Consider the following 27,964-nt stretch of genomic DNA (forward strand, 5'->3'; position numbering starts at 1 on the left):
ATGTTAATTTCAACCATGTTTAGTGCATGATATTTGTTGTCATCTTGACACATTGTCAAACTGTAACCAAAAAGTTTCTAGATCACGGTTGCTATCGCAGCAGGTTCACAGGAAAGACCGTACAGGAAAGACTGGTACAGGAAAGTGGTCTGGCTGTTGTTGGGACACGTGACTGAGAAAAGACTGCGCTGATCTGTTTTGACCCGGGGACATTGTTAGAGAGAGGGGTAGAGAGCACACCAACGAGTTTATTGCTAAGAAAAAGCACACAATATAATTTTGTTGCGAACGGTATGCGCCTGTACTGTGTAATTGAGTTGGACGAAGTTCGCTAGTCAGAGAACCGTTGTTTTGGAAGAAGGAAAAAAGCTCGCTAGCCACTGCGACAAGTTGGAAAATAAATGGTCATCTTGTTTTCTGACAAACTTTTGATTTGAGAGAAAGCTAGTCAACAATAACTAGGTAACTGACACGGGTCGTGGCTACTTTACCTCACTATGTTTCAAGACGACAAGTGGAACTGATGCTTCTGGACAACACGGCGTTTAGCTAACGTTGGCTGTTTTTCAGAATGATCGGTTGAACGAGGTCTGTCCTTTCCCGGAGCCCATTGTTATCGGAGGTGATCACTCTACCTGCGGGTGGGGTGTTTTGTTTGAGACGGTCGGCATCAGATCAGATGCCTGTGTGTTGTTTGTTTGGTCAGCTAGCTAAAGCCACGGTAGCTAAGCCAAATAGGTGAGGTTACAGTAGCACAGCAAGCTGAGAGAGATGCTTCGTGACGGGACTACTGTCGTGGTTTTGGTGGTGGAATTTGAGACGTTTATTTTTGGGGGGTGGACAGTCAGATTGTCAGCTCAATGCCTTGTTGGCTAGCTAGGTGGTTGATGAAGCAATAACTCGGAGCTAATCTAATGTTTGACGGTCAGATTTAGCTAGCTAGCTCAACTGTTCGCTGGCCAGTTAACAGTGGATCTGACTCGATGGACCTGTACAGTAGCAGTTTGGTAACAAAGCGTTGCTTTGTCGGATAAATAAGGGGGCGATTGGCAGCATACAGGCTACCCAGCTGGTATTGTTGCTTAATGCAATAAGTCAGCAATCCTTTGGAAGATTTGGATCCACACAGTCAGACACAGCAGTATATTGCTGTCAGGGCTGTGTGGACGGGAGTCTTCAGACCGAAGACAGACAGGCTGCCAGATTCCCAGAGGGATCGAGATGACACTGGCTAACATGAAACCAGAGCGAGGTAAGCTGATCTACATGGATTTATTCCATGCCAACAGAAGCTATACTGTTCATGGTATTCGTCTGTGTGAGCCTTCACTACGGTGCCCATCATTGCAGTACTAAAAGGGTCATGAGGATCATATTGACATGATCCATCGTTGGCCTGTGTGTGTTGTTGGATCAGCAGAATGTAGCCAGCCAGGCAGTCCCCCGGAAGAGGGAGAGGTATCGGGCAGAGAGGGAGAATGATGTAACAGCTGGTTAACTTGCTTGCCTGCCTGTGTTGATAACAAAGTAAACCTGACCCAGGCAGGCCAGTGAGGCCACGGGAATTAGGACATTCTGACTGCCAAATTACACAATGGATAGGTGAACAAGATGGCTACAGATATCTGAGCAATGGTTCAATTATAACAACACAATGTCATCTTGTAATTTCTGTCAAAAAGCTGTTTTTGGGGGACAAAACGCAGCAGATCACACTGACGGGATGGAACAACTCACTGCATGATAAAACAGCTCCTGCTTTTGTGTGCCTGAGAGCTCTGCGTTATTCTGTCAGTCTCTGGTATGGGTATGCTGCAATGCTCAAAGCCCTTTGTTCGAACTGAACATCTTCACTGTGACTCTGAATCATCATTATGAACAGAGACTTCGATCTGCTCTCTGCCTTCTGTACTGTCTGTGTGTTTACATGATGTATGATTAACATGAAGTCTGCAGGGCAGCCAGCTTTGTCTGTTTTCATATCAGGTTTATTCAACCGCAGCAGCAGTGGTCTGTAATGCCAGCTCTATTAGTAATACATGGACTGTATTGTATGCCTCCTGCCTGCCAGCCTAGTCTGCCTGCTTGGACATAGTCTAGTAATGTAGTGATTGCTTCAACATGCTTGTCATTAATCCAAGGTTGGTTATGATTCTTGTAGGGGCAACAACATAACAGCAGCTAGTTGGAGCTCAGAGCAGCTAGCTGATACTCTTTGGCCTTAACACATTACCTTCAATCAGAAGACATTTAGCTTCTGTTTGTATTAGTTACCACCAAACATGGAGTCAATCAATAGGCCTGTCTCTATCTACTGTTCTGAGGTCTGTATTAAGACAATATGGCTGTCTGTATCTACTGTTCTGAGTTCTGTAGTAAGAAAATAGGCCTGTCTTGTCTGTACTAGCTTGGTCTCTGTCTACTGTACTGGTCAGACAATAGGCAGGACCTGCAACTACTGCACAGAAGTTTGATGTGGTCACACAGCAACCACTGTCAGACAAAGGAAGCCCAATCAGAGATTGCTTTTCCTACTACACAACAAACCCCACACCATCAGTGTCCTACACACCCATCCTACTGACACTGTACTGTAACATGACTCTCTACCCAATGTCAGGGTGTAAACATGTCGTCCAACACCAAAAGGCTGAGATTTCACCCCTGCACACTGACTCTGGCTTTACCTTTAAAAACCACCCAGGGTTCATGGCTCTGACATATGGATGTGGTAAACACACACTTACTGTTCTACACACTGCAATTTTTTTTTTTTTGCTTGGTCAATTGTAAACAACAACACACACTTTTACTGAGCTACAGAGACAGATCTGGCTTTTCCTGCTGGATCTCAAGTTACTGTAGTAGGACTACATTTACATTTGAGTCATTTAGCAGACGCTCTTATCCAGAGCGACATACAGTAGTGAGCGCAGACATTTTCATATTTTTTTCTACTGGTTCCCCGTGGGAATCGAACACACAATGCCAGGGTTGTGTGTTCAAGTGCCATGCTTTACCAGCTGAGCCTTTCTTTCCCTTCCCCCTCATATAGATTCTGTGTTCTGCTGTGCTGTTGGCTCCCTGTGGGTCTGTCACGGTGGTTCTATTAATAATGTCTAATTGCAATAGAAGCTGCTCTGGAGCAGTTCCCATATGACAGGCCAGCCGATGCTCCCACTGTTCTATTGTTATTATGGGACATACTGTTCCTCTGGTTGAAAATGCAGACAGACAGACGGCCCTCCCTGTACTCCTCTGACACTCTCTCTCCTCCGTTTGTTCTGATCCCATTCTTCTCTCCTTTCTTGTCTTATCCTCTCCTCCTCCTCCCATACCCACTCTCCTCCTCATCTCCCTGGCAAGGAAGGTGTTTACGGAGCATTCTAGCCTCTACGCTGAACTAGTGACAGGAGTTAGTTTCTCTAGGCTTTACCCCAGTGAGCTTACTCTGTCTTGGTTCACACACCCACAACGTAACAGAGAGAATGTTTAGAGAATGCGTTCTTGTTTTTTAATGTTTTTTAATGCTTGTTATACAAATTCTGATTCACAAACTTTTTCTTCAACTTTAGATTGCAACCATGTGTGTTTATTTGATTTATTTCACCTTTATTTAACCAGGTAGGCTAGTTGAGAACACCTTTATTTAACCAGGTAGGCTAGTTGAGAACACCTTTATTTAACCAGGTAGGCTAGTTGAGAACACCTTTATTTAACCAGGTAGGCTAGTTGAGAACACCTTTATTTAACCAGGTAGGCTAGTTGAGAACACCTTTATTTAACCAGGTAGGCTAGTTGAGAACACCTTTATTTAACCAGGTAGGCTAGTTGAGAACACCTTTATTTAACCAGGTAGGCTAGTTGAGAACACCTTTATTTAACCAGGTAGGCTAGTTGAGAACACCTTTATTTAACCAGGTAGGCTAGTTGAGAACACCTTTATTTAACCAGGTAGGCTAGTTGAGAACAAGTTCTCATTTGCAACTGCGACCTGGCCAAGATAAAGCATAGCAGTGTGAACAGACAACAACACAGAGTTACACATGGAGTAAACAATTAACAAGTCAATAACACAGTAGAAAAAAAAGAGTCTATATACTTTGTGTGCAAAAGGCATGAGGAGGTAGGCGAATAATTACAATTTTGCAGATTAACACTGCAGTGATAAATGATCAGATGGTCATGTAGAGATACTGGTCTGCAAAAGAGCAGAAAAGTAAATAAATATAAACAGTATGGGGATGAGGTAGGTAAAATTGGGTGGGCTATTTACCGATAGACTATGTACAGCTGCAGCGATCGGTTAGCTGCTCAGATAGCAGATGTTTGAAGTTGGTGAGGGAGATAAAAGTCTCCAACTTCAGCGATTTTTGCAATTCGTGTGTGAGAGGGAAAGGGAGCCATCACAGTGCAGTGTTTAGCTCAGTGCTAAGTGAAGTCATCTGACTGACTTGTTGTTCAACATATAGGCTAGTGCTGTGGCTGTGGCCCCTGTGCTGGCTGAGAGAGACAAACCCAATCGGATGATTATTTGAATCAGCTGTGTAGTGTAAGGGCAAAAACCAAAACGTGCACCCCTTGGGGTCCCGAGGACCGAGTTTGGGAAACCCTGCCCTAATTCTAATCCTAATTGTAACCCTAAACCTAACCCCTAAACTTAAAATAGCCTTTGTCCTCCCACGAGGGACTGTTCCCCCCCTTGTTTTACTATCCTTGTGGGGACAACGATAGGAGAACCAACACACATATTGCACAGACAAAGCTTTAACAGATCCCATAAAGAGCCATTGCAGAACAGTCACAGAAGAGCAAGGAAATGGTCGGATGTCACACACACACACTAAGTACATAGGCTACAACACACACATGATCTCACAATGAGTCATGGTCCTGGAGAGGAACGAATAAGGGAGGAGAGACAGGGGGGGGGGGGACAAGAAGAATAGATGGGAAGGGGAAGAGAAGAACAGAAACTTCCTGGTCACTGAAGGCATATCGAAGCTTTCTTTACATAAGTGTCTAGTGGAACGTGCCTTTGAATCAGTGTTTTTTTGTTTGTTTGGAGGTGTTTCCTGTTGGAGGTCTATCAAGGCGTCTCGGGGGATGTCCACACCCCTCAGACAGATTACCCCCCCCCCCCCCCTTATAAACTGGGTGGTTCGAGCCCTGAATGCTGATTGGCTGAAAGCCGTGGTATACCAGACCGTATATTATTATTATTATTTTTACTGCTCTAATTATCAAATCAAATTTTATTTGTCACATGCGCCGAATACAACAGTCAACACCTTACAGTGAAATGCTTGCTTACAAGCCCTTAACCAACAATGCTTTAAGAAGTTAAGAAAAAATAAGTGTTAAGTAAAAAATACAAAATAAAAGTAACAAATAATTAAACAGCAGCAGTAAAATAACAATACCTAGGCTATATATATATTTTAGTTATTTAACCTTTTATTTAACGGGGCAAGTGAATCAAGAACAAATTCTTATATACAATGACGGCCTACCAGGTTAACTGCCTTGTTCAGATTTTTACCTTGTCAGCTCAGGGATTCGATCTAGCAACCTTTTGGTTACTGGCTCAACGCTCTAACCACTAGACTACCTGCCCTCCCATATACAGGGAGTACCGGTACAGAGTCAATGTGCGGGGGCACTGGTTAGTCGAGGTAATTGAGGTAATATGTACATGTCGGTAGAGTTAAAGTGCCTGTGCATAGATGATAAACTGAGAGTAGCAGCAGCATAAAGAGGGGTCTGGGTAGCCCTTTGATTAGCTGTTCAGGAGTCTTATGGCTGTTAATACCAATTACGTTGGTAACCAGTTTATAATAGCAATAAGGCACCTCGGGGGTTTGTGATATCTGGCCAATATACCATGGCTATGGACCGTGTCCTAACACTCCGCTTTGCGGCGCGCATAAGAGCAGCCCTATTGTCCATATACCACACCCCCAAGGCCCGAACAGCCAGTAGAGCACAGAGTTGAGGGAACTCACCGACAGCCAAGCCCGACAGAACAATCAGACAGTCAATCAGACTATTATGCCAACCTTCTTGCAGTGATTCACCTACAACAGGTGTTTTGTTATTCACCATACACACAGGTGGGTACAAAAGGACAGGCGTAATGTTACTTCACTCACCAGACAGAATGACAGGCAGGTACAAAAGGACAGGCGTAATGTTACTTCACTAACCAGACAGAATGACAGGCAGGTACAAAAGGACAGGCGTAATGTTATTTCACTAACCAGACAGAATGACAGGCAGGTACAAAAGGACAGGCGTAATGTTATTTCACTAACCAGACAGAATAACAGGCAGGTACAGCGACAGGTGTTTTTGTTCTCACAGAAAGGGTCAGTCACGTCTGTTCACTGGGATGTAGGACTCTGTTGTGTTTTTACATGCTGGATGTGTCACGCTGACTGTCTTTGTAGACCCCTGGGCTCCAAAACATGCCTATTGTTATTCTTTTGTCAACAATAATAAACCTGTTATTATTAAAGGTGCGGTATGTAACCAACATAGAAGTGCTCTGACAGGTTCCTGTGTTGGCCGGTTCTGTAGTTCAGTTCCAGTTCAGCGTGTGATTCGGCTCCAACCAGTCCTCCCAGTAATGCTCTTATGTAAGTGTGGTGGTCTTATCTGGCTCATGCTGGCCTGACACACACACGTGTGTACACACATACAGGCTCACGCTCACACACACAAGCTTAGTGGTCGCTCGGGCTCATGCCTGACACACACACACTCAGGCTCAGTGGTTGCTCTTGCTCAGAACCAGCACGGGACGTAAGTCTGTTGACCCGACCGGTTCTGTGTTAGTGACATCATCAGCTTCTGTGTGCCGGTCACCTCCTGTGACCCTGTGGCTCCTCCCTCATGGTTGCGCTCAGCCAACCGGCAGCCAGCTCAGCAGGAACAGTAGGAACCATCTGGCCCGCTCAGTTTCCTCCTGGCAGGGGGAAGGATTAGCAGAGCGCACCACTCTCTATGCCTTCCCTGGCCCATATATGATGCTCTGTGATATTGGCTGCATGTCAAAATTCTATATTAGCTTCCTCTCCTCTCCTGTGATATGGGCTGCATGTCAATAGTTTACATTGGCTTCCTCTCATCTTCTCTCTCCTTCCTCACTGAATGAAAAAGACCTGTGTTCAGAATCAGATCAGTGCAGATCAAGAAGAGGGGACAAGATGAGGAAACCACTTTAGAGGAGACGACTAGAGGAAAGTAACGGTAACAGACAATTGACAATTTCACACACACCCCATAGTTGGAGCTGAGTAGAGTCCCCTTGCTGGGTCAGATTCCTCTTGGCCAACAACAACACACCTCCCTCCAAAAGTCAGCCAACATCTTTACTGTTCTAAACATGGCCGCCCACCACCACGCATGGTTGCCTTCTCTCACTCACATGCTGTTGCTATATCTGAGATGAACTCCCACATGGTTAGTCAGCTTGCTGCTTGTTCTGTTGCTTTATTTTAGTAACAAGGTCAACTCCTAACCAGATGATTGGTCTGCCTGTGCTGTGCCCCTGTTTAAAGGCATCTGGAAAGAGAGCTGTCTATTGACACAATATGTAGGTTTGAATACATTGTGGAGCATAGATGACTATCAGTGGCCTGTATCTAACGCTGGCCTCTACACGATAACCAGCAACAGAGGAATTGGTTAAAGCACAACTAGTTTGGCAAGTGGCTGCCAGTCTAGATAGATATCAATCAAAAGTTTTTATAGAGCCCTTTTTACAACAGCAGTTGTCACAAAGTGCTTATACAGAAACCGAGTCGAATGCCCCAGAGAGCAAGCAATGCGGATGTAGAGGCACGGTGGCTAGGAAAAACTATCTAGAAAGGCAGAAACCAGGCTCTGACGGGTGTCCAGTCCTCTTCTGGCTGTGCCGGGTGGAGATTCTAGGAGTGCATGGCCATTAAGGTGAGATCTTTCTTCAAGATGTTTCCAACGTTCATAGAAGACCAGCAAGGTCAAATAATAATGACAATGGTTATAGAGGGTGCAAGAGGTCAACACCTTGGGAGTTAATGTCAGTTGGCTTTTCATAGCCAGATAGATAGAGGGTTCGACATGTCAGTCGTCTGACCTCTATCTATTGCAGAGAAGAACCACCCATGACCTGGCTAGGTCAGTCAGTCCTACAGAGATATATTAGGCCATGGCTGTCCAGCTCAGTTCAGCACTTTAAAAAGTCTGACTGCCACACTTCCCATGGCCTTTGGAGCGTTGTTGACGTTGCTCAATTTGTCCTCTGTGTCAGAAATGTAATCTCCTGAGCGCTGTAGGTCAGAGGGGTATGTTTGTGGGTTCGCATATGCATGCGCACGTTCAACCAAGGCCAGATAGACCCGGCTCAGCCAGCAGGAGAGACCAGCTGAGTGTGCAAAACACACACACACACACAATCTGAATTCTCTAACATGTGGCTGTTTGCGGGGGCTGTAAACTCCTCAAAGCCGAGGTTAAAGGGCAGAGCACAGACTATCAGTCTACAGACTATAGAGTAAAGTGTAGTTGTGCTCAGAGTCCGCTGTTGAGGCCATAGTGGGTACACAGCGGCGAGTACTACCCTGCTGTCCTACCCTGTGCTGTGCCAGTTACGCAATCAGGATTAGTGGGACAAAGAGTGGGCTTCTGCAGAGAGAGAGCACTGGCTCTGGATGCCTTTACACCCAGGCAAGTGAGGGCATGATCAGGGCTAGTCTGGTCAGGGTCACCTGTAATGGTAAACATCTAGGCCTTCAGAGCTGACCCCAGTCCACACAGGACCATGATTAAAAGCTTTAGCTAGGCTGAATGCTCTCGTTAGACTCGTCACTAGTGTTTTAAATTAGCAGTTGGGCTCAAGTAAAAGCTTAATCTGGTGTTTGTGTGAAAGCCCTTCTGTTGCAGCAGCTAGTAATGAGGGTTTGAGATGTGTGTGTCCGTTGGGCCTGGTGTGTTTGAGAGTTCCAGACAATAGCAGCCGGAGGAGCTGAGTTCACAGCAGCAGAAAGAGAGAGCTGTACCCAACCCTTTAAGCCAATCAGAAGGCATCTGTGTGTTGCTATGTGTGCTGTGAATCTGCCCCTTTGTGTAAAGGAGGGGGGGGGGGGGGGGGGGGGGGGGGGGTAGATAAAGGGAACAAAGACAGAGAGCTCTCAGGAAACTGTAAATTTAACATGGCTAAACTTCAAACTCTATTCTCTTTATTGTTCCTACATGTTGGCCTGCCCTGAAATCACATCACATGGAACAGGCAACTGCATCTTTGTAACACTTTTCTGTTTGCTTGCTGCTACAGTGTAGGCTAGTTAGTGTTTTTGTAACTTAAATCAGAGCTCCTGTAGAGTGGGCTGGACTGCTGTCTGTTTCAGTCACTGAGGCACAGATTCGGCCTCATGGAGAACAAAGAGTCTGTAAGAACACAGACACACACACAGACACAGTGACAGGCAGTCATGTCATAGATGAGTCACACACATGTGACTCACGTGCCACTGGAAACACACACACGCTCACACACAGACCCAACTCATTCCAGCACACAATGAATCCCCGTGACAGGACATTAACATGATCTGTGTGTTGCCATGGCAACCCTTTGTCCCCATGCAAAATAGATGTGCACTATGACCAGAGGAGGAGAGGAACCTCAGGGCTGTATGTGTTCGCTGGTGTGTGTTAAGGTGTGTTAGCTGGTGGTGTGTGTGTGTGTTTTCATTGCGTGCCGCCACTGCTAATCGTTGCCGACCACTCCCAAAAAATATGATGACTTATTATTATGAAGTTATATATTTTTATCTTTGAGAACTATCACCAAAATAAAAATGATTTATGTCATGGCATGGGGCTCCCTAATTTGAGTCACTCAGATGGCATAAGCCATGGCAAAATTTGTAGAATTGCAGGAAATGACATTTAAAACAGAAGAAGTTGGTCTCTTCTTCCAAGAGGAGGCCTTTAAACATGTTGGTAGGAGGCTGCACAATTGGCAACGCCCACTACGACGCCCCCATCCCCGCTAACTTGAAAACAATCCTAGGGGAAACCTGTAGGCAGTGGTAATTGTGTTACGGTGTTCGCATGCTTCCCAGACGAACAGTTCAGAAAAGTTTGTGCATATAATATGACAACATTTTGTGATGTTTTTGTTCGTTTTGAACTTTTTTTCGGTTGTTCGGACAAACATTTTTTTCTAGAGGCAAGATGAAGTTCGGCGCCGAAGTCTACTCCCCTTCGTCAGGGATTGGTCAACAGTAGGGATTCTTCAATAAATCTTTGTTGATTTTTCAATGAGACTCGTTTTCATTGAGAATACTGCACCAAACATTTTTAGTTAGATGTAAAATCATTACAATGAATGACACATTTCTAGAGTTATTTTAGATTCATTCTAACTATTTGGAGGATTTTGGGGTATGGTTAATGCTGGTTGGTGTTAATGCTGGTTGGTGTTAGTGGGGGGTATGGTTAATGCTGGTTGGTGTTAGTGGGGGTATGGTTAATGCTGGTTGGTGTTAGTGGGGGGTATGGTTAATGCTGGTTGGTGTTAGTGGGGGGTATGGTTAATGCTGGTTGGTGTTAGTGGGGGGTATGGTTAATGCTGGTTGGTGTTAGTGGGGGGTATGGTTAATGCTGGTTGGTGTTAGTGGGGGGTATGGTTAATGCTGGTTAGTGGGGGGGTATGGTTAATGCTGGTTGGTGTTAGTGGGGGGTATGGTTAATGCTGGTTGGTGTTAGTGGGGGGTATGGTTAATGCTGGTTGGTGTTAGTGGGGGGTATGGTTAATGCTGGTTAGTGGGGGGGTATGGTTAATGCTGGTTGGTGTTAGTGGGGGGTATGGTTAATGCTGGTTGGTGTTAGTGGGGGGTATGGTTAATGCTGGTTGGTGTTAGTGGGGGGTATGGTTAATGCTGGTTGGTGTTAGTGGGGGGTATGGTTAATACTGGTTGGTGTTAGTGGGGGGTATGGTTAATGCTGGTTGGTGTTAGTGGGGGGTATGGTTAATACTGGTTGGTGTTAGTGGGGGGTATGGTTAATGCTGGTTGGTGTTAGTGGGGGTATGGTTAATGCTGGTTGGTGTTAGTGGGGGTATGGTTAATGCTGGTTAGTGTTGAGTAGTTGTAGTGTTGTTATATTTATCCCAGAGGGGCCTGCCCTGCTGTAACTGTAATCAGAATTACCATGGAGAAGCTGTCTAATCTCACACTACTGCCTACCACAACTAATATATCCACTCACTGTGTGTTTAATGTTTCATGAATTAAGTGTGTGTGTGTGTGTGTGTGTGTGTACTAGGCCAGCTGATCAGTGGGCTCCGTTCCAGTTCCTCTTCAGGCCAGCAGCAGTAGTTCTATTAATAAGACCTGCGTGCTGCTCTGCAGTCAGTCCGCTCTTTATAAACCTCTCCTCTTACATAATACACACTCGCTGTACACATTCACACACGATACACACACTAAAAACAGAAAGCTGACACCAGAGCAGCCTTGTCCCATATTTCTCTGGCCTATCCCACTGGAACAGAGGATCTCTCTCTCTTTCCCTCCTTATTCTCCCTCCTTTGTTTCCCTCTCTCTTTCCCTCCTGCCAGAGCTTTACATTTAGCCTACTCCACTTGGAGGGAGCAGAGGGTTAGCAGAGCAGATCACTGTATAGGAAGTCCTATAGGCTGCTCCTCTCCCTTCTCACTCTCACCTGTCCTATAGCCATTAACCAGTCAAAGCTGGGTTTCTCTCCCCGACCCCCTCTCCAACTCCCTAAGTCTCAGCCTACAGCTGACTGCAGCCCCCTCCCCTGATCCATGTTCTCTGTGCTGTTTCTGTCTCGCTCCCACTCTGTGTCTGTGTTGACTGTTCTCTCTCCGTGTGCAGATAGCAGCTCTGAGCACGTGGGAGGAGTTCCCTGGAAGAATGTGTGTGACTGCCTGACACACACACAAACAAACACACACCCACAAATACACACACACACACACACACACACACAGAGAGACAAACTAGACACACAGCGACCCCCAGAGCCAGCTGAGAGGCTCTTTGTTAGAGCTGGGTTGTAGGGAGGACAGGGCTCTGTTTGAACATAACCTCTCTGACTGTCAAGCTTGTGTTTCTGTTGCTCCACCCTAACCCAACCCTGACCGGACAGACACTACAGCAGAACATACTGTTATTTTTCTGTCTGAGTGTTATTCTGTGCTCAGCTGACGTGGATATTCTAAAATGATCCCCAGAACAGGAATAGTGTTGTCCTTCCTCCCTTTCTGTCTGTGTTTAGTGGTTAGTCTGGACCAGGGTGTTGTAGCATGTTGTCTCCTACTCTACAAGAGAACAGGAGCCTGCTGCCATTTGATTTGTCTGAGTTCCATGCCTTATCCCATTCTACACTGTCTATGATCTCTGAATGCGTGTTCTTGCTTGAATTGTGTAACTTGAAATGTATCCCCGTCAGAATGTATCTGACCAGTGTTTTTCTTTTCCCCTTCTTCCAGACGTGGTGGTGGAGGAGTTCTTTGAGTACGATGCTGAGGACTTCCTGGTGTTCCTGACCCTGTTGATCACTGAGGGACGGACCCCAGAATGTTCTGTGAAGGGTCGCACAGAGGGGCTGCACTGCCCCCCTGCAAAGTCCGCCCTGCCGCCCCTACACAGGCACGAGTGCAGTGACAAACTGCCACAGGTAATGTCCACAAACATACACACACAGATAACACACACTTCCCCAGGTAACACACACAAACTTACCCTCCCCTGTCTGTGTGTTCAAGTGTGTGCAGGCGCGGCGTGTGCGCTCGGAGGTGTGTGTGTTGTGGAGGAACAGTATTCCCATCATGGTGGAGGTGATGCTGCTGCCAGACTGTTGCTATGGAGATGAGAGTCCCCCTAGTGACCCCATCAGTGACCCAGCGATCAAACAAGATGCTCTGCTACTGGAGCGATGGACTCTGCAGCCTGTACCACGACAGTATGTACACACACACACACACACACACACACACACACACACACACACACTGCAGCCTGTACCACGACAGTATGTACACGCACACACACACACCCTGCAGCCTGTACCATGACAGTATGTACACACACACACACACACACACACACACACACACACACACACCCTGCAGCCTGTACCACGACAGTATGTACACGCACACACACACCCTGCACCACGACAGTATGTACACACACACACACCCTGCAGCCTGTACCACGACAGTATGTACACGCACACACACACACACCCTGCAGCCTGTACCACGACAGTATGTACACACACACACACACACACACACACACACACCCTGCAGCCTGTACCACGACAGTATGTACACGCACACACACACACACCCTGCAGCCTGTACCACGACAGTATGTACACACACACACACACACACACACACCCTGCAGCCTGTACCATGACAGTATGTGCACACACACACACCCTGCAGCCTGTACCACGACAGTATGTACACACACACACACACACACACACACCCTGCAGCCTGTACCATGACAGTATGTGCACACACACACACCCTGCAGCCTGTACCACGACAGTATGTACACACACACACCCTGCAGCCTGTACCATGACAGTATGTACACACACACACACCCCCCCCCCTGCAGCCTGTACCACGACAGTATGTACACACGCGCACACACACACACACACACACACACACACACACACACACTGCAGCCTGTACCACGACAGTACGTACACACACACACTGCAGCCTGTACCACAACAGTATGTACACACACACACACCCCCTGCAGCCTGTACCACGACAGTATGTACACACACACACACACACACACACACCCTGCAGCCTGTACCATGACAGTACGTGCACACACACACACCCTGCAGCCTGTACCACGACAGTACGTACACACACACACACTGCAGCCTGTACCACAACAGTATGTACACACACACACCCCCTGCAGCCTGTACCACGACAGTATGTACACACACACACACCCCCTGCAGCCTGTACCACGACAGTATGTACACACACACACACACACACACACCCTGCAGCCTGTACCATGACAGTATGTGCACACACACACACCCTGCAGCCTGTACCACGACAGTATGTACACACACACACCCTGCAGCCTGTACCATGACAGTATGTACACACACACACACACACACACACACACACACACACACCCCCCCTGCAGCCTGTACCACGACAGTATGTACACACACACACACACTGCAGCCTGTACCACGACAGTACGTACACACACACACACACACACACACACACACACACACACACACCCCCTGCAGCCTGTACCACGACAGTACGTACACACACACACACACACACACACACACACACACACACACACACACTGCAGCCTGTACCACGACAGTACGTACACACACACACTGCAGCCTGTACCACGACAGTACGTACACACACACCCTGCAGCCTGTACCACGACAGTATGCAAACACACCCCCTGCAGCCTGTACCACGACAGTATGCACACACACCCCCTGCAGCCTGTACCACGACAGTACGTACACACACACACACACACACACACACACACACACACCCTGCAGCCTGTACCACGACAGTATGCACACACACCCCCTGCAGCCTGTACCACGACAGTATGCACACACACCCCCTGCAGCCTGTACCACGACAGTATGCACACACACACACACACACACACACCTGCAGCCTGTACCACGACAGTATGTACACACACACACACACACACCCTGCAGCCTGTACCACAACAGTATGTACACACACACACACAACCCCCTGCAGCCTGTACCACGACAGTACGTACACACACACACACACACACACACACTGCAGCCTGTACCACGACAGTATGTACACACACCCCCTGCAGCCTGTACCACGACAGTACATACACACACACACACACACACTGCAGCCTGTACCACGACAATACACACAATACACAATACACACAATACACACAGCCTGTACCACAACAGTATGTGTACACACACACACACACACCCTGCAGCCTGTACCACGACAGTATGCACACACACCCCCTGCAGCCTGTACCACGACAGTATGCACACACACCCCCTGCAGCCTGTACCACGACAGTATGCACACACACCCCCTGCAGCCTGTACCACGACAGTATGCACACACACCCCCTGCAGCCTGTACCACGACAGTATGCACACACACACCCTGCAGCCTGTACCACGACAGTATGTATTAGAGGTCGACCGATTAATTGGAATGGCCGATTAATTAGGGCCGATTTCATAACAATCGTAAATCGGTATATATTTTTTTACACCTTTATTTAACTAGGAAAGTCAGTTAAGAACACATTCTTATTTTCAATGACTAGGAACGGTGGGTTAACTGCCTTGTTCAGGGGTAGAACAACAGATTTTTACATTGTCAGTTCGGGGATTTGTTTTTGCAACCTTCCGGTTACTAGTCCAACGCTCTAACCACCTACCTTACATTGCACTCCACGAGGAGCCTGCGTGGCAGGCTGACTACCTGTTACGCGAGGGCAGCAATAAGCCAAGGTAGCTAGCTAGCATTAAACTTATCTTATAAAAACAATCAATCTTAACATAATCACTAGTTAACCACACATGGTTGATGATATTACTAGTTTATCTAGCGTGTCCTGCGTTGCATATAATCGATGCGGTGCCTGTTAATTTCTCTTTGAATCACAGCCAACTTCAACAAACGAGTGATGATTTAACAAGTGCAGGACACTGTCGTTGCACCAATGTACCTAACCATAAACATCAATGTCTTTCTTTAAAATCAATACACAAGTGTATATTTTTAAACCTGCATATTTAGTTTAATATTGCCTGCTAACATGAATTTCTTATAAATAGGGAAATTGTCACTTCTCTTGCCGCCAGGCTCATTGCGAACTGTGTGAAGTCCATTTACTCCTAACAAAGGCCATAATTAATTTGCCAGAATTTGACATAATTATGACACAACATTGAAGGTTGTACAATGTAACAGCAATATTTAGATTTAGGGATGCCACCCGTTAGATAAAATACGGAACGGTTCCGTATTTCACTGAAAGAATAAACGTTTTATTTTCGAAATAATAGTTCCCGGATTTGACCATATTAATGACCAAAGGCTCGTATGTCTGTGTGTTATTATGTTATAATTATATTTGATAGAGCAGTCTGACTGAGCAGCAGCAGGCTCGTAAGCATTCATTCAAACAGCACTTTCGTGCATTTGCCAGCAGCTCTTCGCAATGCTTCAAGCATTGAGCTGTTTATGACTTCAAGCTTATCAACTCCCGAGATTAGGCTGGTGTAACCGATGTGAAATGGCCATCTAGTTAGCGGGGTGCGCGCTAATAGCATTTCAAACGTCACTCGCTCTGAGACTTGGAGTAGTTGTTCCCCTTGCTCTGCAAGGGCCTAGGCTTTTGTGGAGCGATGGGTAACAATGCTTCGAGGGTGGCTGTTGTCGATGTGTTCCTGGTTCGAGCCTAGGTAGGGGCAGGGAGAGGGACAGAAGCTATACTGTTACACTGCAATACTAAAGTGCCTATAAGAACATCAAATAGTCAAAGGTATATGAAATACAAATGGTATAGAGAGAAATAGTCCTTTAATTCCTATAATAACCTCAACCTAAAAGTTCTTACCTGGGAATATTGAAGATTCATGTTAAAAGGAACCACCAGCTTTCATATGTTCTCATGTTCTGAGCAAGGAACTGAAACGTTAGCTTTTTTACATGGCACATATTGCACTTTTACTTTCTTCTCCAACACTTTGTTTTTGCATTATTTAAACCAAATTGAACTTGTTTCATTATTTACTTGAGGCTAAATTGATTTGATTGATGTATTATATTAAGTTAAAATAAGTGTCCATTCAGTATTGTTATAATTGTCATTATTACAAATAAATAAATACATAAAAATGTTTTAAAAAAAAATAAAATAATAATAATTATCGGCCGATTAATCGGTATCGGCTTTTTAGGTCCTACAATAATCGGTATCAGCATTGAAAAATCATAATCGGTCGACCTCTAGTACACACACACTGCAGCTTGTACCACGACAGTATGTACACACACACACACACACACACTACAGCCTGTACCACGACAGTATGTACACACCCTGCAGCCTGTACCACGACAGTATGTACACACACACACACACTACAGCCTGTACCACGACAGTATGTACACACACAATGCAGCCTGTACCACGACAGTATGTACACACACACACACACTGCAGCCTGTACCACGACAGTATGTACACACACACCCTGCAGCCTGTACCACGACAGTATACACACACACATACAATGCAGCTTGTACCACGACAGTATGTACACACACTGCAGCATGTACCACGACAGTATGCACACACGACACACACTTTTTGTCAGGACTAGGTTGAGCTAGTGGCACATGCAAAAACTGGAATATTCCACTTTGCCGCCGTATCAAACAGAAAACATGTCTATACACTACCGTTCAAAAGTTTGGGGTCACTTAGAAATGTCCTTGTTTTTGAAAGAAAAGCACATTTTTTGTCCATTTAAAATAACATCAAGTTGATCAGAAATACAGTGTAGACATTGTTAATGTTGTAAATTACTATTGGAAATGACAGATTTTTAAAAATGGAATATCTACATAGGTGTACAGAGGCCCATTATCAGCAACCATCACTCCTGTGTTCCAATGGCACGTTGTGTTACCTAATCCAAGTTTATCATTTTAAAATGCTAATTGATCATTAGAAAATAACTTTGCAATTACATTAGCACAGCTGACAATTGTTCTGATTAAAGAAGCAATAAAACTGTACTTCTTAAGACTAGATTAGTATCTCGAGCATCAGCATTTGTGGTTTCGATTACAGGCTCAAAATGGCCAGAAATAAGAACTTTCTTCTGAAACTCGTCAGTCTATTCTTGTTCTGAGAAATCAAGGCTATTTGATGCGAGAAATTGCCAAGAAACTGAAGATCTAGTACAACGCTGTGTGGTACAATGCTGCTTACTACTCCCTTCACAGAACAGCGCAAACTGGCTCTAACCAGAATAGAATGAGGAGTTGGAGGACCCGGTGCACAACTGAGCAAGAGGACAAGTACATTAGTGTCTAGTTTGAGAAACAGACACCTCACAAGTCCTCAACTGGCAGCTTCATTAAATAGTAGCCGCAAAACACCAGTCTCAACATAAACAGTGAAGAGGCGACTACGGGATGCTGCCTTCTAGGCAGAGTTCCTCTGCCCAGTGTCTGTGTTTTTGCCCATCTTAATCTTTTCTTTTTATTGGCCAGTCTGAGATATATATTTTTCTTTGCAACTCTGCCTAGAAGGCCAGCATCTCGGAGTCGCCTCTTCACTGTTGACGTTGAGACTGGTGTTGTGCACCAGGGCCTCCCACTCTTTCTATATTGTATATTTTTAAGACTGACCATGAAAACAATTGCCATTGGCATCGTTGCTAATGCTAATTTCCTTAGCCATTGCTAGCTAAAGCAAAGGCCTGATTCTCTCTCCTCCCCCCTGTCTCTCTCTAGGAGCGGTGATAGGTTTATAGAGGAGAAGACTCTGCTGTTGGCTGTTCGTTCCTACGTCTTCTTCTCCCAGCTCAGTGCCTGGCTCAGTGCTTCTCACGGCATTGTACCGCGAAACATCTTGTATAGGTAATACACACACACCTTCCTCTACAGGTAACACACACAAGAATACACGAAGAACCTCTTAACGACTTCCCTATTATTTTTCTATATTGTTACTGAATGTTGATCATAAAATACTTTCCAAAGTGAACTAAATAATTTGATGTGATCACAAGTTATAAGCCTGCGTGTTTCTGTCCCAAAGGATCAGTGCAGCAGATGAGGAGTGTGTCTGTCAGTTCTCCCAGCCCCCAGCGGAGCACCTGTTCCCTGTCCCTAACGTGTCTCAGAGTGTTGCCCTGAGGCTCAGGGTCCAGTCACTCCCCCGTCAGCCCACCTACCCCACCCTGGCCTGTAGCATACACACCGGCCTGACCCTGGCCCCACTCTACAGCAAGACCCCCAGCCTTAAGCCCAACCTCAGCCCTAACCTCTACAGCAAGACACCTAGCCTTAACCCAGGCCTGAACCCTAACCAGCCTCTGTACGAGAGGAGCCACAACTCTAAAGAGAGCCACAACAGAGCGGCTCTGCCTTTCTCTGGCCTCCCCTTCCCCAGTCCTCCCAGTCTCCCCCTGCCCAGTAAGAGAGGCCCGGACCCCACAGACAGCCATGGTCATTCTAGCCAGAATGGATCAGACCTCCCCCGGGTCAATAAGGGGCAGACATCATCCGCCTACCACCTCCCCATCTCCCCACGGCCCTCCCCCCGCCCCCACAGGAAGCTGTCCTCCACTCTGCCCCTCCCCCCTGGGGGAAAGACTGTCAGGTGGCTCTATTCCCTCACCTCAGACCCCTCCGATGACATCACACACACCACCGAGGATTATGGGAAGGCCGTCAACGGGGCCGAGAGCTCCAAGGGGCGTGGCTCCGAAGCCCCCCGGGCCTTTAAGACTTATTCTTTGGCAGAGCCCCCGCGGTGCCCCTCCCCCAGACCCTCCTCTGAGACCAATCCTCTGATTGGCTCGCTGCTCCAGGAGAGACAGGAAGTCATTGCCCGCATCGCTCAGCGCCTCAACTTCTGCGACCCGACCGCCCCCCATCTCCCCCCTGCCCTCTTCACCCCCGACACCCCCACCAAGACCCCTGTCCGGAGCAGTTACCTTGGCAACACCACGCTCAGCAAGACCAAAGGGCCAGAGGGAGCTCCACCCACTGAGGACACCCCGCCCTCCCCTTTCGACACACCCATTGGTGACGCAGCGGCTATTATCAGGGAGACGCTGTCCCCGAAACCTGTTGCCTGCCGCAGACTGAGACTCCCAGAGGACAGAGATGGAGAGAGACACAGAGTCAGGGAGACACTGAGAGACCTGGAGACACAGAGAGACAGAGAGGCATTGAGAGACCGACAGCGAGAGCGAGACAGTAGTCTCTTGTCTCATGCTGTTCAGGACATTACCAGACTGATTCAGGACAGACTGTCTGTCCCCTCTCTGTCCCCAACACACAGCCGCAGCAGCAGCCCGCTACACAAACCACATACACACAGCACACACACGCTGTGCACTGACACACACACCACACACAGAGGCAACAGTCATAGCAGTGGCCACTGCAACGGCTACACGCCCAGCCATGACACACACACTCCCTCACACACACCTGCTAGCACAGACAGAGCTGGTGCTCCTCCAGAGACAGACGGTCACGGTCCAATCAGAGCCCAGAACGGCTGTTCAACACTTGAAGATCCTCAAGTCAGCCCCCGACTCCAAATCCTGCTCCAGTCTTCTTCTCTAGTCATCCCACGGCCTCTACCCCAGCCACAGTCTTCTCCTCTAGTCATCCCACGGCATCTACCCCAGCCCCAGTCTCAGGCCTCTCCACTACTCAGCCCCAAGAGTCCCAGGGCCAAGACCCCAAAGAGTTTACACCCCAACCGCCCCCAAGAGGAGCCCAGACCCTCCTCTCCTAAAGATAACATCCTGAGGACCATCCAGACCCTGACAGTGACCCAGACCACCACCCTGACCCAGACCACTGCACAGACCTTGACCACCAAGTTCACCCACACCCAGACCACTGCTCTCATCCAGAACCACATGAAACCTTTGACTCAGTCTCACAACCAGACCCAGACAGTTTCTCGAACTCCACCCTCACGGACTCAGGGCAGCCCTCGAACCCAGTCCTCTAGTCTCCAGGATGAGAACCAGCCCCCCCCAGGTTCCAAGTCCTCCAGCCCCCCCGGTCCTGCTACCACACCCCCTGGCACAGAGCCCAACACTGTCCTGGTGAGTGTCCCTATAGACAAGCACACCTGATTAGAAAATCACCTCACACTGCAGTACATGTTGAATATCATCCGTGTGGTTTATTTTGTCCAACACAAAGAAACTTCAATTTAAAAACCTGCCTATGTGAAAGAGGATATTACCACTTTTGGAAAATGTTGATTAACAGTACAAAGAGATTTTGAGAAAGGATCTTTGACATAGTGTGTAGCGGTATTTATTAGAGAGGGGTAAAGAAAGATTTTGTTCGGGCGCCAGGCAGGTATTAACCATGCCGAAAGGAAAAGAGTAGAATAGAGAGTACCACTACCAGACCCACACACATCAGCAGAAGAGACTGCCTAGAGGGTAGCCTGTTTACCAGATAGCCAGTGGAGAGAAAAAAGAATACACACCATATAAAACCCACATCACAGCACAGGGGTAACCCAAACAAGAATACCTCATACAATAATACTAATACTAATAATGGCAGAGCAATTCAACAGCAACTTCATACAAGAATGAACCCAGTCATCAACATAGGATTTGCAATAATCTGTATTATTTTCTAGTGGATGAGTGCAGAGGGTATGAATGTGGGGGGTGTTCATCGACACAACAAAGGCCTTAAAAATGTCCAGTCTTCTCGGCCACATGTCATTAGTACATCTCAATACAGTTCACATAACAATACACAATTTGCAAGCAACCTCCCTTTTAACTGAAATGTCCAAATACTTCTGGCAGGGCAATAATAGTCCAGCTCTAATGAACTTCAAAAATAGAGAGTCTGTTGCAGGGTAAAGCACTGGAACGATAGAGGGAAGAGAAAGAGAACAAGAGAGATCTTAGCTGTGGTCTTCAGGCGTGCAGGTGTACTGTCTGACTGTCCGATGGTTTGTATGTTAAAGCTTCGCAACAATGTTGCTACTAATCCATGCGATCCATAACGGGCGCGGTCCCAAACAAAAACAACCACGACCTAGAGCGATTACACCGATGATTGAGTTAAACACTCTATAAACTACACACGCTGAAAACGAACAAAACTTCTGCAGCACAGCACACACACAATCAAACTGTCGCGCCACCAAAGAGCTCCTCCCCAAAGAGCTGAACGAGCTCTCTTTATTTCCTCCTTCCTTACTGCTCATGCGCTCTTAAAGTGGCAGTGCACGGTGAAGGCTCCGTGCAGATTTCACCACAAGTGTATTTGGCATTTGTCTAAAATGGTTGTTGAGAATTGCTGTATTAAAGCCAATGTGTGTTTTTTTTTCTTCCACGTAGCGTTCTCCCTCGCCCCTGAGACCTTGTAACAGTCGGAGGAAACACAACCGTCACTCTCTGGACTCCACCCTCACCAAGGCCTTCCACCCCTGTACCGGCCTGCCCCTGCTCTCCAGCCCTGTAAGACACACACACACACACACACACACACACTGTCAGTCAGGGTGTGGAGCCATATGACTAATCTTCTCCTCAATAGTATGAATACTCTGACTAAACTCCTGTTGATGCTGACTAGGTTGTTCATAACAATGGAATAATTTTAAAGTTGTGTGTGTGTTTCATGTGGTGCTTGTTTTTGTTATTATTATTATTATTATTATTATTATTATTAAATACTTGTGTGTGCTGTCATGCTATAGTGTTTAAATTGTGTGTTTTGATGTATATGTTGCCAATAAAGTTTTGTGTACAGTTGTGTGTGTTGTATTATTAAATGTGTGTGTTGTTTCTCTCAGGTTCCTCAGAGGAGAACTCAGACTGGTTACTTTGACCTGGACTCTTCTCTGACCAGCTGTAAAGGACTGCCCTGGACCGCAGGGAAGAGGTACTGATCTCTAACTCACACACACATCATACACACATTTAGACTGGGATATATGTTCCGGGTAGCCCCAAACAACAACATTGACGTACGTATACGCTGACTCGGTGAGCATCGGTGATGTTGTACCCACTGTGACTATTAAAACCTTCCCTAACCAGAAACCGTGGATTGATAGCAGCATTCGCACAAAACTAAAAGCGCGAACCACCGCTTTTAATCAGGGCAAGGCGACCGGAAACATGACCGAATACAAACAGTGTAGCTATTCCCTCCGCAAGGCAATCAAACAAACAAGCAAAGCGTCAGTATAGAGACAGTAGAGTCGCAATTCAACGGCTCAGACACAAGACGTATGTGGCAGGGTCTATAGTCAATCATGGATTACAAAAAGAAAACCAGCCCGTCGCGGACAACGATGTCTTGTGCCCAGACAAATTAAACAACTTCTTTTCTCGCTTTGAGGACAATACAGTGAGTAAAACATTTAAACGTGTTAACCCTCGCAAGGCTGCAGGCCCAGACGGCATCCCTAGCCACATCCACCGAGCATGCGCAGACCAGCTGGCTGGTGTGTTTACAGACATATTCAATCAATCCCTATCCCAGTCTGCTGTTCCCACATGCTTCAAGAGGGCCACCGGTGTTTCTGTTCCCAAGAAAGCGAAGGTAACTGAGCTAAACGACTACCGCCCCATAGCACTCACTTCTGTCATCATGAAGTGCTTTGAGAGACTAGTCAAGGACCATATCACGTCCACTCTAACTGATACCCTAGATCCACTCCAATTTGCTTACCTCCCCAATAGGTCCACTGACGACGCAATCCCCATCACACTGCACACTGCCCTATCCTATCTGGACAAGAGGAATACATATGTAAGAATGCTGTTCATTGACTACAGCTCAGCATTCAACACCATAATGCCCTCCGAACTCGTCATTAAGCTCGAGACCTTGGGTCTCGACCCCGCCCTGTACACCTGGGTCCTGGACTTTCTGACGGGCCGCCCCCAGGTGGTGAGGGTAGGAAACAACATCTCCACCCCGCTGATCCTCAACACTGGGGCTCCACGAGGGTGCGTTCTCAGCCCTCTCCTGTTCACCCATGACTGCGTGGCCATGCACGCCTCCAACTCAATCATCAAGTTTGCAGACGACACTACAGTGGTAGGCTTTATTACCAACAACGACGAGGTGGCCTACAGGGAGGAGGTGAGGGCCCTCAGAGTGTGGTGTCAGGAAAATAACCTCTCACTCAACATCAACAAAACAAAGGAGATGATCATGGACTTCAGGAAACAGCAATGTTTACATATCCTACATTACTCATCTTATATGTATACACTGTACTCTATACCATCTACTGCATCTTGCCTATGCCGCACGGCCATCGCTCATCCATATGTACATATTCTTATTCCATCCCTTTACATTTGTGTGTATAAGGTAGTCGTTGTGAATTTGTTAGATTACTTGTTAGATATTACTGCACTGTCGGAACTAGAAGCACAAGCATTTCGCTACACTCACGTTAACATCTGCTAACCATGTGTATGTGACCAATAAAGTCTGATTTGATTTAGACTCATCATGTACACACGGGCCGCCCCCGATCCATGGTCAGATTTAGGTTCTTAATAACCTTGTCCTCAAACTCAATTGCTACCACTTAGAGGTTCAATAGAGAGCAAGCCGACTGGTAGGTGAGATTATGTTCTTACTAGACATCAGTGTTCAGTCAGTCCAGGCCTGTACTGTACTGTAGCCCTGTCCTGTCCTCTCACACTGCCACCTGCTGTTCTGGCGGCTGTATTGCTAGTACTGTTGCTACTGGCCTGACACTGAGGCTCAACTCAAAATGGCAGCTGTACACAGCTCTACAGTCAGAGGCCCTGCTCTGATCTGATCTGGCCGCTGGGTTACTGTGTGGATTAGGGATTAGAGGTCCGTTTGACCGGGGATGATGCTTCTACATACATAGCTGATTAAGGTTTGATAGTGTTTGAATATACAGTATTAGTCATGTAGAATCATAAATTCAGATTTAGACTGCATGACAGCAATTCATGCTTGGGTTTAGCTTCCTTGGCACTGTTTCCAAATAGTAATATTTTAGCATTTGTGGCACAAATCCCATTCAAGTCATGGGACTGATATTAGCATATTTCGTGCATGTCCAAATCATCCGAGGGTTGCAGGGTCTGCAAGCCATCTCTAATTCTCATGATTCAACAAATGAATAAATCGGCCAATGTGTGTGTGAACCCGTTTTTAACCCTCTGTGTGTTCTGTTGTGAAGAGTGTGTGTGAAGAGAGTGGAGGAGTCAGAAGAACCTCAGCCGCTGTTCAGTGCCAGTGCTCCACCTGCCAGCCTCAGTCTACTGGGCAACTTTGAGGTACCTCACACTCACTCACTCACTCACTCACGTCACATAAGTGTACATGTATTGTACCTAAAGCATGTGTGTGTTACAGGAGTGTGTGTTGAACTACCGCCTGGAGCCGTTGGGGTCGGTGGAGGGTTTCATGGCCGAGGTGGGTGCTTCCGGAACCTTCTGCCCCAGTCACATGACCTTCCCCGTTGACGTTTCCTTCTACAGCATCTCTGACGACAACGCACCCTCGCCATACATGGTGAGACACACCTACAGTACATACACAGACATATTATATATATCCCCCACACACTTTATATGCACTGAACAAAAATATAAATGCAACAATTTCAAAGATTTTACTGAGCTACAGTTCATATAAGGTAATCAGTCAATTGAAATAAATGAATTAGGCCCTACACTATGGTTTTCACATGACTGAAAAAGCAGTCAGTATCTGGTGTGACCACCATTTGCCTCATGCAGCGCGGCACATCTTCACATAGAGTTGATCAGGCTGTTGATTGTGGCCTGTGGAATGTTGTCCCACTCCTCTACAATGGTTGTGCAAAGTTGCTGGATATTGGCGGGAACTGGAACACGCTTTTGTACACGTTGATCCAGAGCATCCCAAACATGCTCAATGGGTGACATGTCTGGTGAGTATGCAGGCCATGGAAGAACTGGGACATTTTCAGCTTCCAGGAGTTGTGTACAGATCCTTGCAACATGGGGCCGTGCATTATCATGCTGATAATAATTTATAATTTATATATATATTTATATATATATATATATATATATATATATATATATATATATATATATTTTATATATATTATATTTATATATATATTATATTTATATTATATTTATATATATTTATATATATAAATATTATATTTATATATATATTATGTATGTATGTATATGCACACACACACTTACTGCTCACAGTGCAGATCAATATTAATAGTGTGTGTGTTGTTTTTGTTACAGGGAGTTATCAACCTGGAGACTCTGGGTAAACGGGGCTACCGTGTCCCTCCATCAGGAACCATTCAAGTGGTGAGGACAGATTTTCACTCTGTTGATTATACACATTGAAGACTTTTGTTTAAATGTGTGTGCATGCGTGTCACTGTTGCTGACATAATAACTCCAGACAGAGAGAACAAAGGAAAGCTCCCGTTCCAGCAGAGAGTTAGGAGAGGGAGACCTTAAGTGGGGACAGAGAGAAATACACTACTGTAGTGTGTTAACCCCTTCTCTTTTCCTCTCCCGCCCACTTTCTCTTTCTCTCTCTCTCTCGCTCTCTCCCTCCCACTTTCTCTCTCTTTCTCCTGCCCTCTCTCCCTGTCTCTCCTGCCCTCTCTCCCTCTCTCTCTCTCCTGCCCTCTCTCTCTCGCACTCTCTCTCGCCCCCTCCCCCCCCCCCTCCCCTTCTCTCCCAGACCTTATTTAACCCCAATAAGACGGTGGTGAAGATGTTTGTGGTGGTGTATGACCTGAGAGCCATGCCTGCCGGCCACCAGACCTTCCTCCGTCAGAGGACCTTTTCTGTCCCCGTTCGACGGGACAGCACACACTCACACAAACACGGCAGCCCAGACAACACACACACACCCGGCAGCAGCAGGAAAGCCCTCTCCCTCGGCCAGGAACGCATCCTGCGCTACCTCATTCACCTGAGGTAAGAAAGACACCTGGCTCAGCTGACCTGTCAATCACATCTCACCTGTCAGTCAAATAGATGACCTGTTAGTCAAGACTGGACAGAAGACCAAACTGATCAGGAAAACATTGTACTGGCACTAATCTAGCTCTTTCTTCACCCCCCCAATCCAGGTTCCAGACCTCCAGGTCAGGTAAAGTGTACCTCCACAGGGATATCAGACTGCTGTTCAGTAGGAAGTCTATGGAGGTAGACAGTGGAGCGGCCTACGAACTCAAGTCCTACACAGAGTCCCCAGCTGACCCAGCCTTCTCCCCGCGCTGCTGACACACACATACACACACACACCTCTATCTGCACTGACACACACACACACACACACACTCCTCTATCTGCACTGACACACACACTCTTCTAACTACACTGACGCATACACGCACACCCACAGAGCTGTCAGAGAGCTGGGCTCAGAGCGTTCTCATGTGGAACAGTCCAGACAGGCTCCGTCCCAGATACCTAAGGCCTGGAGATTTTGCTGACCATCTGACCATGAACAACTCCTGGCCCTACAGAACCCTGCTGTTTTCTGTGACGCTCAAACACGTATTTATACATGTAGAAAATGTATATTAAAGACATGCTAAAACACACATCAAAAACACGTTAGCGACCATGGACCACTGACTGACCAGAACAAGCAATCAAGAGACTGAGAAAATGACAAGACGACATTGAAAAAGCGCACTGTGTATTTCCACGACTGGAAATCAAAAGGAGTAATATTCTGTTTTTTTTGTACTGTTACAAAAACAAATCTTTAAAGTGTTGCAATAGAGAGTAACATGTAGCTTTAGTGTTTACATCATTTTCTTCGTTTACCGTCAGTTATTTAATATTTAAATGAATATTTCAGTTACTGCTTTTATGTGACATCTATCATCCTCAGCATTATGATCTAGTGCAAAACTCTGTAAATCATAATGTGTATTTTTGACATTAACTCAGATCTGAAAATATATCTATATCTTAAAGCAATCTTGAAAGCTGCATTGTGTCTGTGTGTCTTTTATTTTGAGTGTTTTGGACAACTGAGGTCCATGTCATGTCGACTGATGTAAAACATATCATGTCCTTATACATC

General features: G+C 46.5%; 1 protein-coding gene across 1 annotated transcript; it reads left to right on the top strand.

Annotated features, from left to right (window-relative positions):
• Window positions 1-10: 10 nt before the first annotated feature.
• On the top strand, window positions 11-27,870 carry LOC110506774 (protein FAM214A). Its single transcript, XM_036981020.1, has 12 exons — window positions 11-1,252; window positions 12,506-12,693; window positions 12,782-12,978; window positions 18,617-18,742; window positions 18,924-20,958; window positions 22,228-22,347; window positions 22,686-22,774; window positions 25,074-25,170; window positions 25,250-25,408; window positions 26,149-26,217; window positions 26,603-26,841; window positions 26,997-27,870. The coding sequence occupies exons 1-12, from the start codon at window positions 1,222-1,224 to the stop codon at window positions 27,148-27,150; spliced, it is 3,504 nt and encodes a 1,167-aa protein (XP_036836915.1). The 5' UTR covers window positions 11-1,221; the 3' UTR covers window positions 27,151-27,870.
• Window positions 27,871-27,964: the final 94 nt, after the last annotated feature.

This window comes from Oncorhynchus mykiss, chromosome 6 (assembly GCF_013265735.2).
Source record: "Oncorhynchus mykiss isolate Arlee chromosome 6, USDA_OmykA_1.1, whole genome shotgun sequence".
NCBI lineage: Eukaryota > Metazoa > Chordata > Actinopteri > Salmoniformes > Salmonidae > Oncorhynchus > Oncorhynchus mykiss.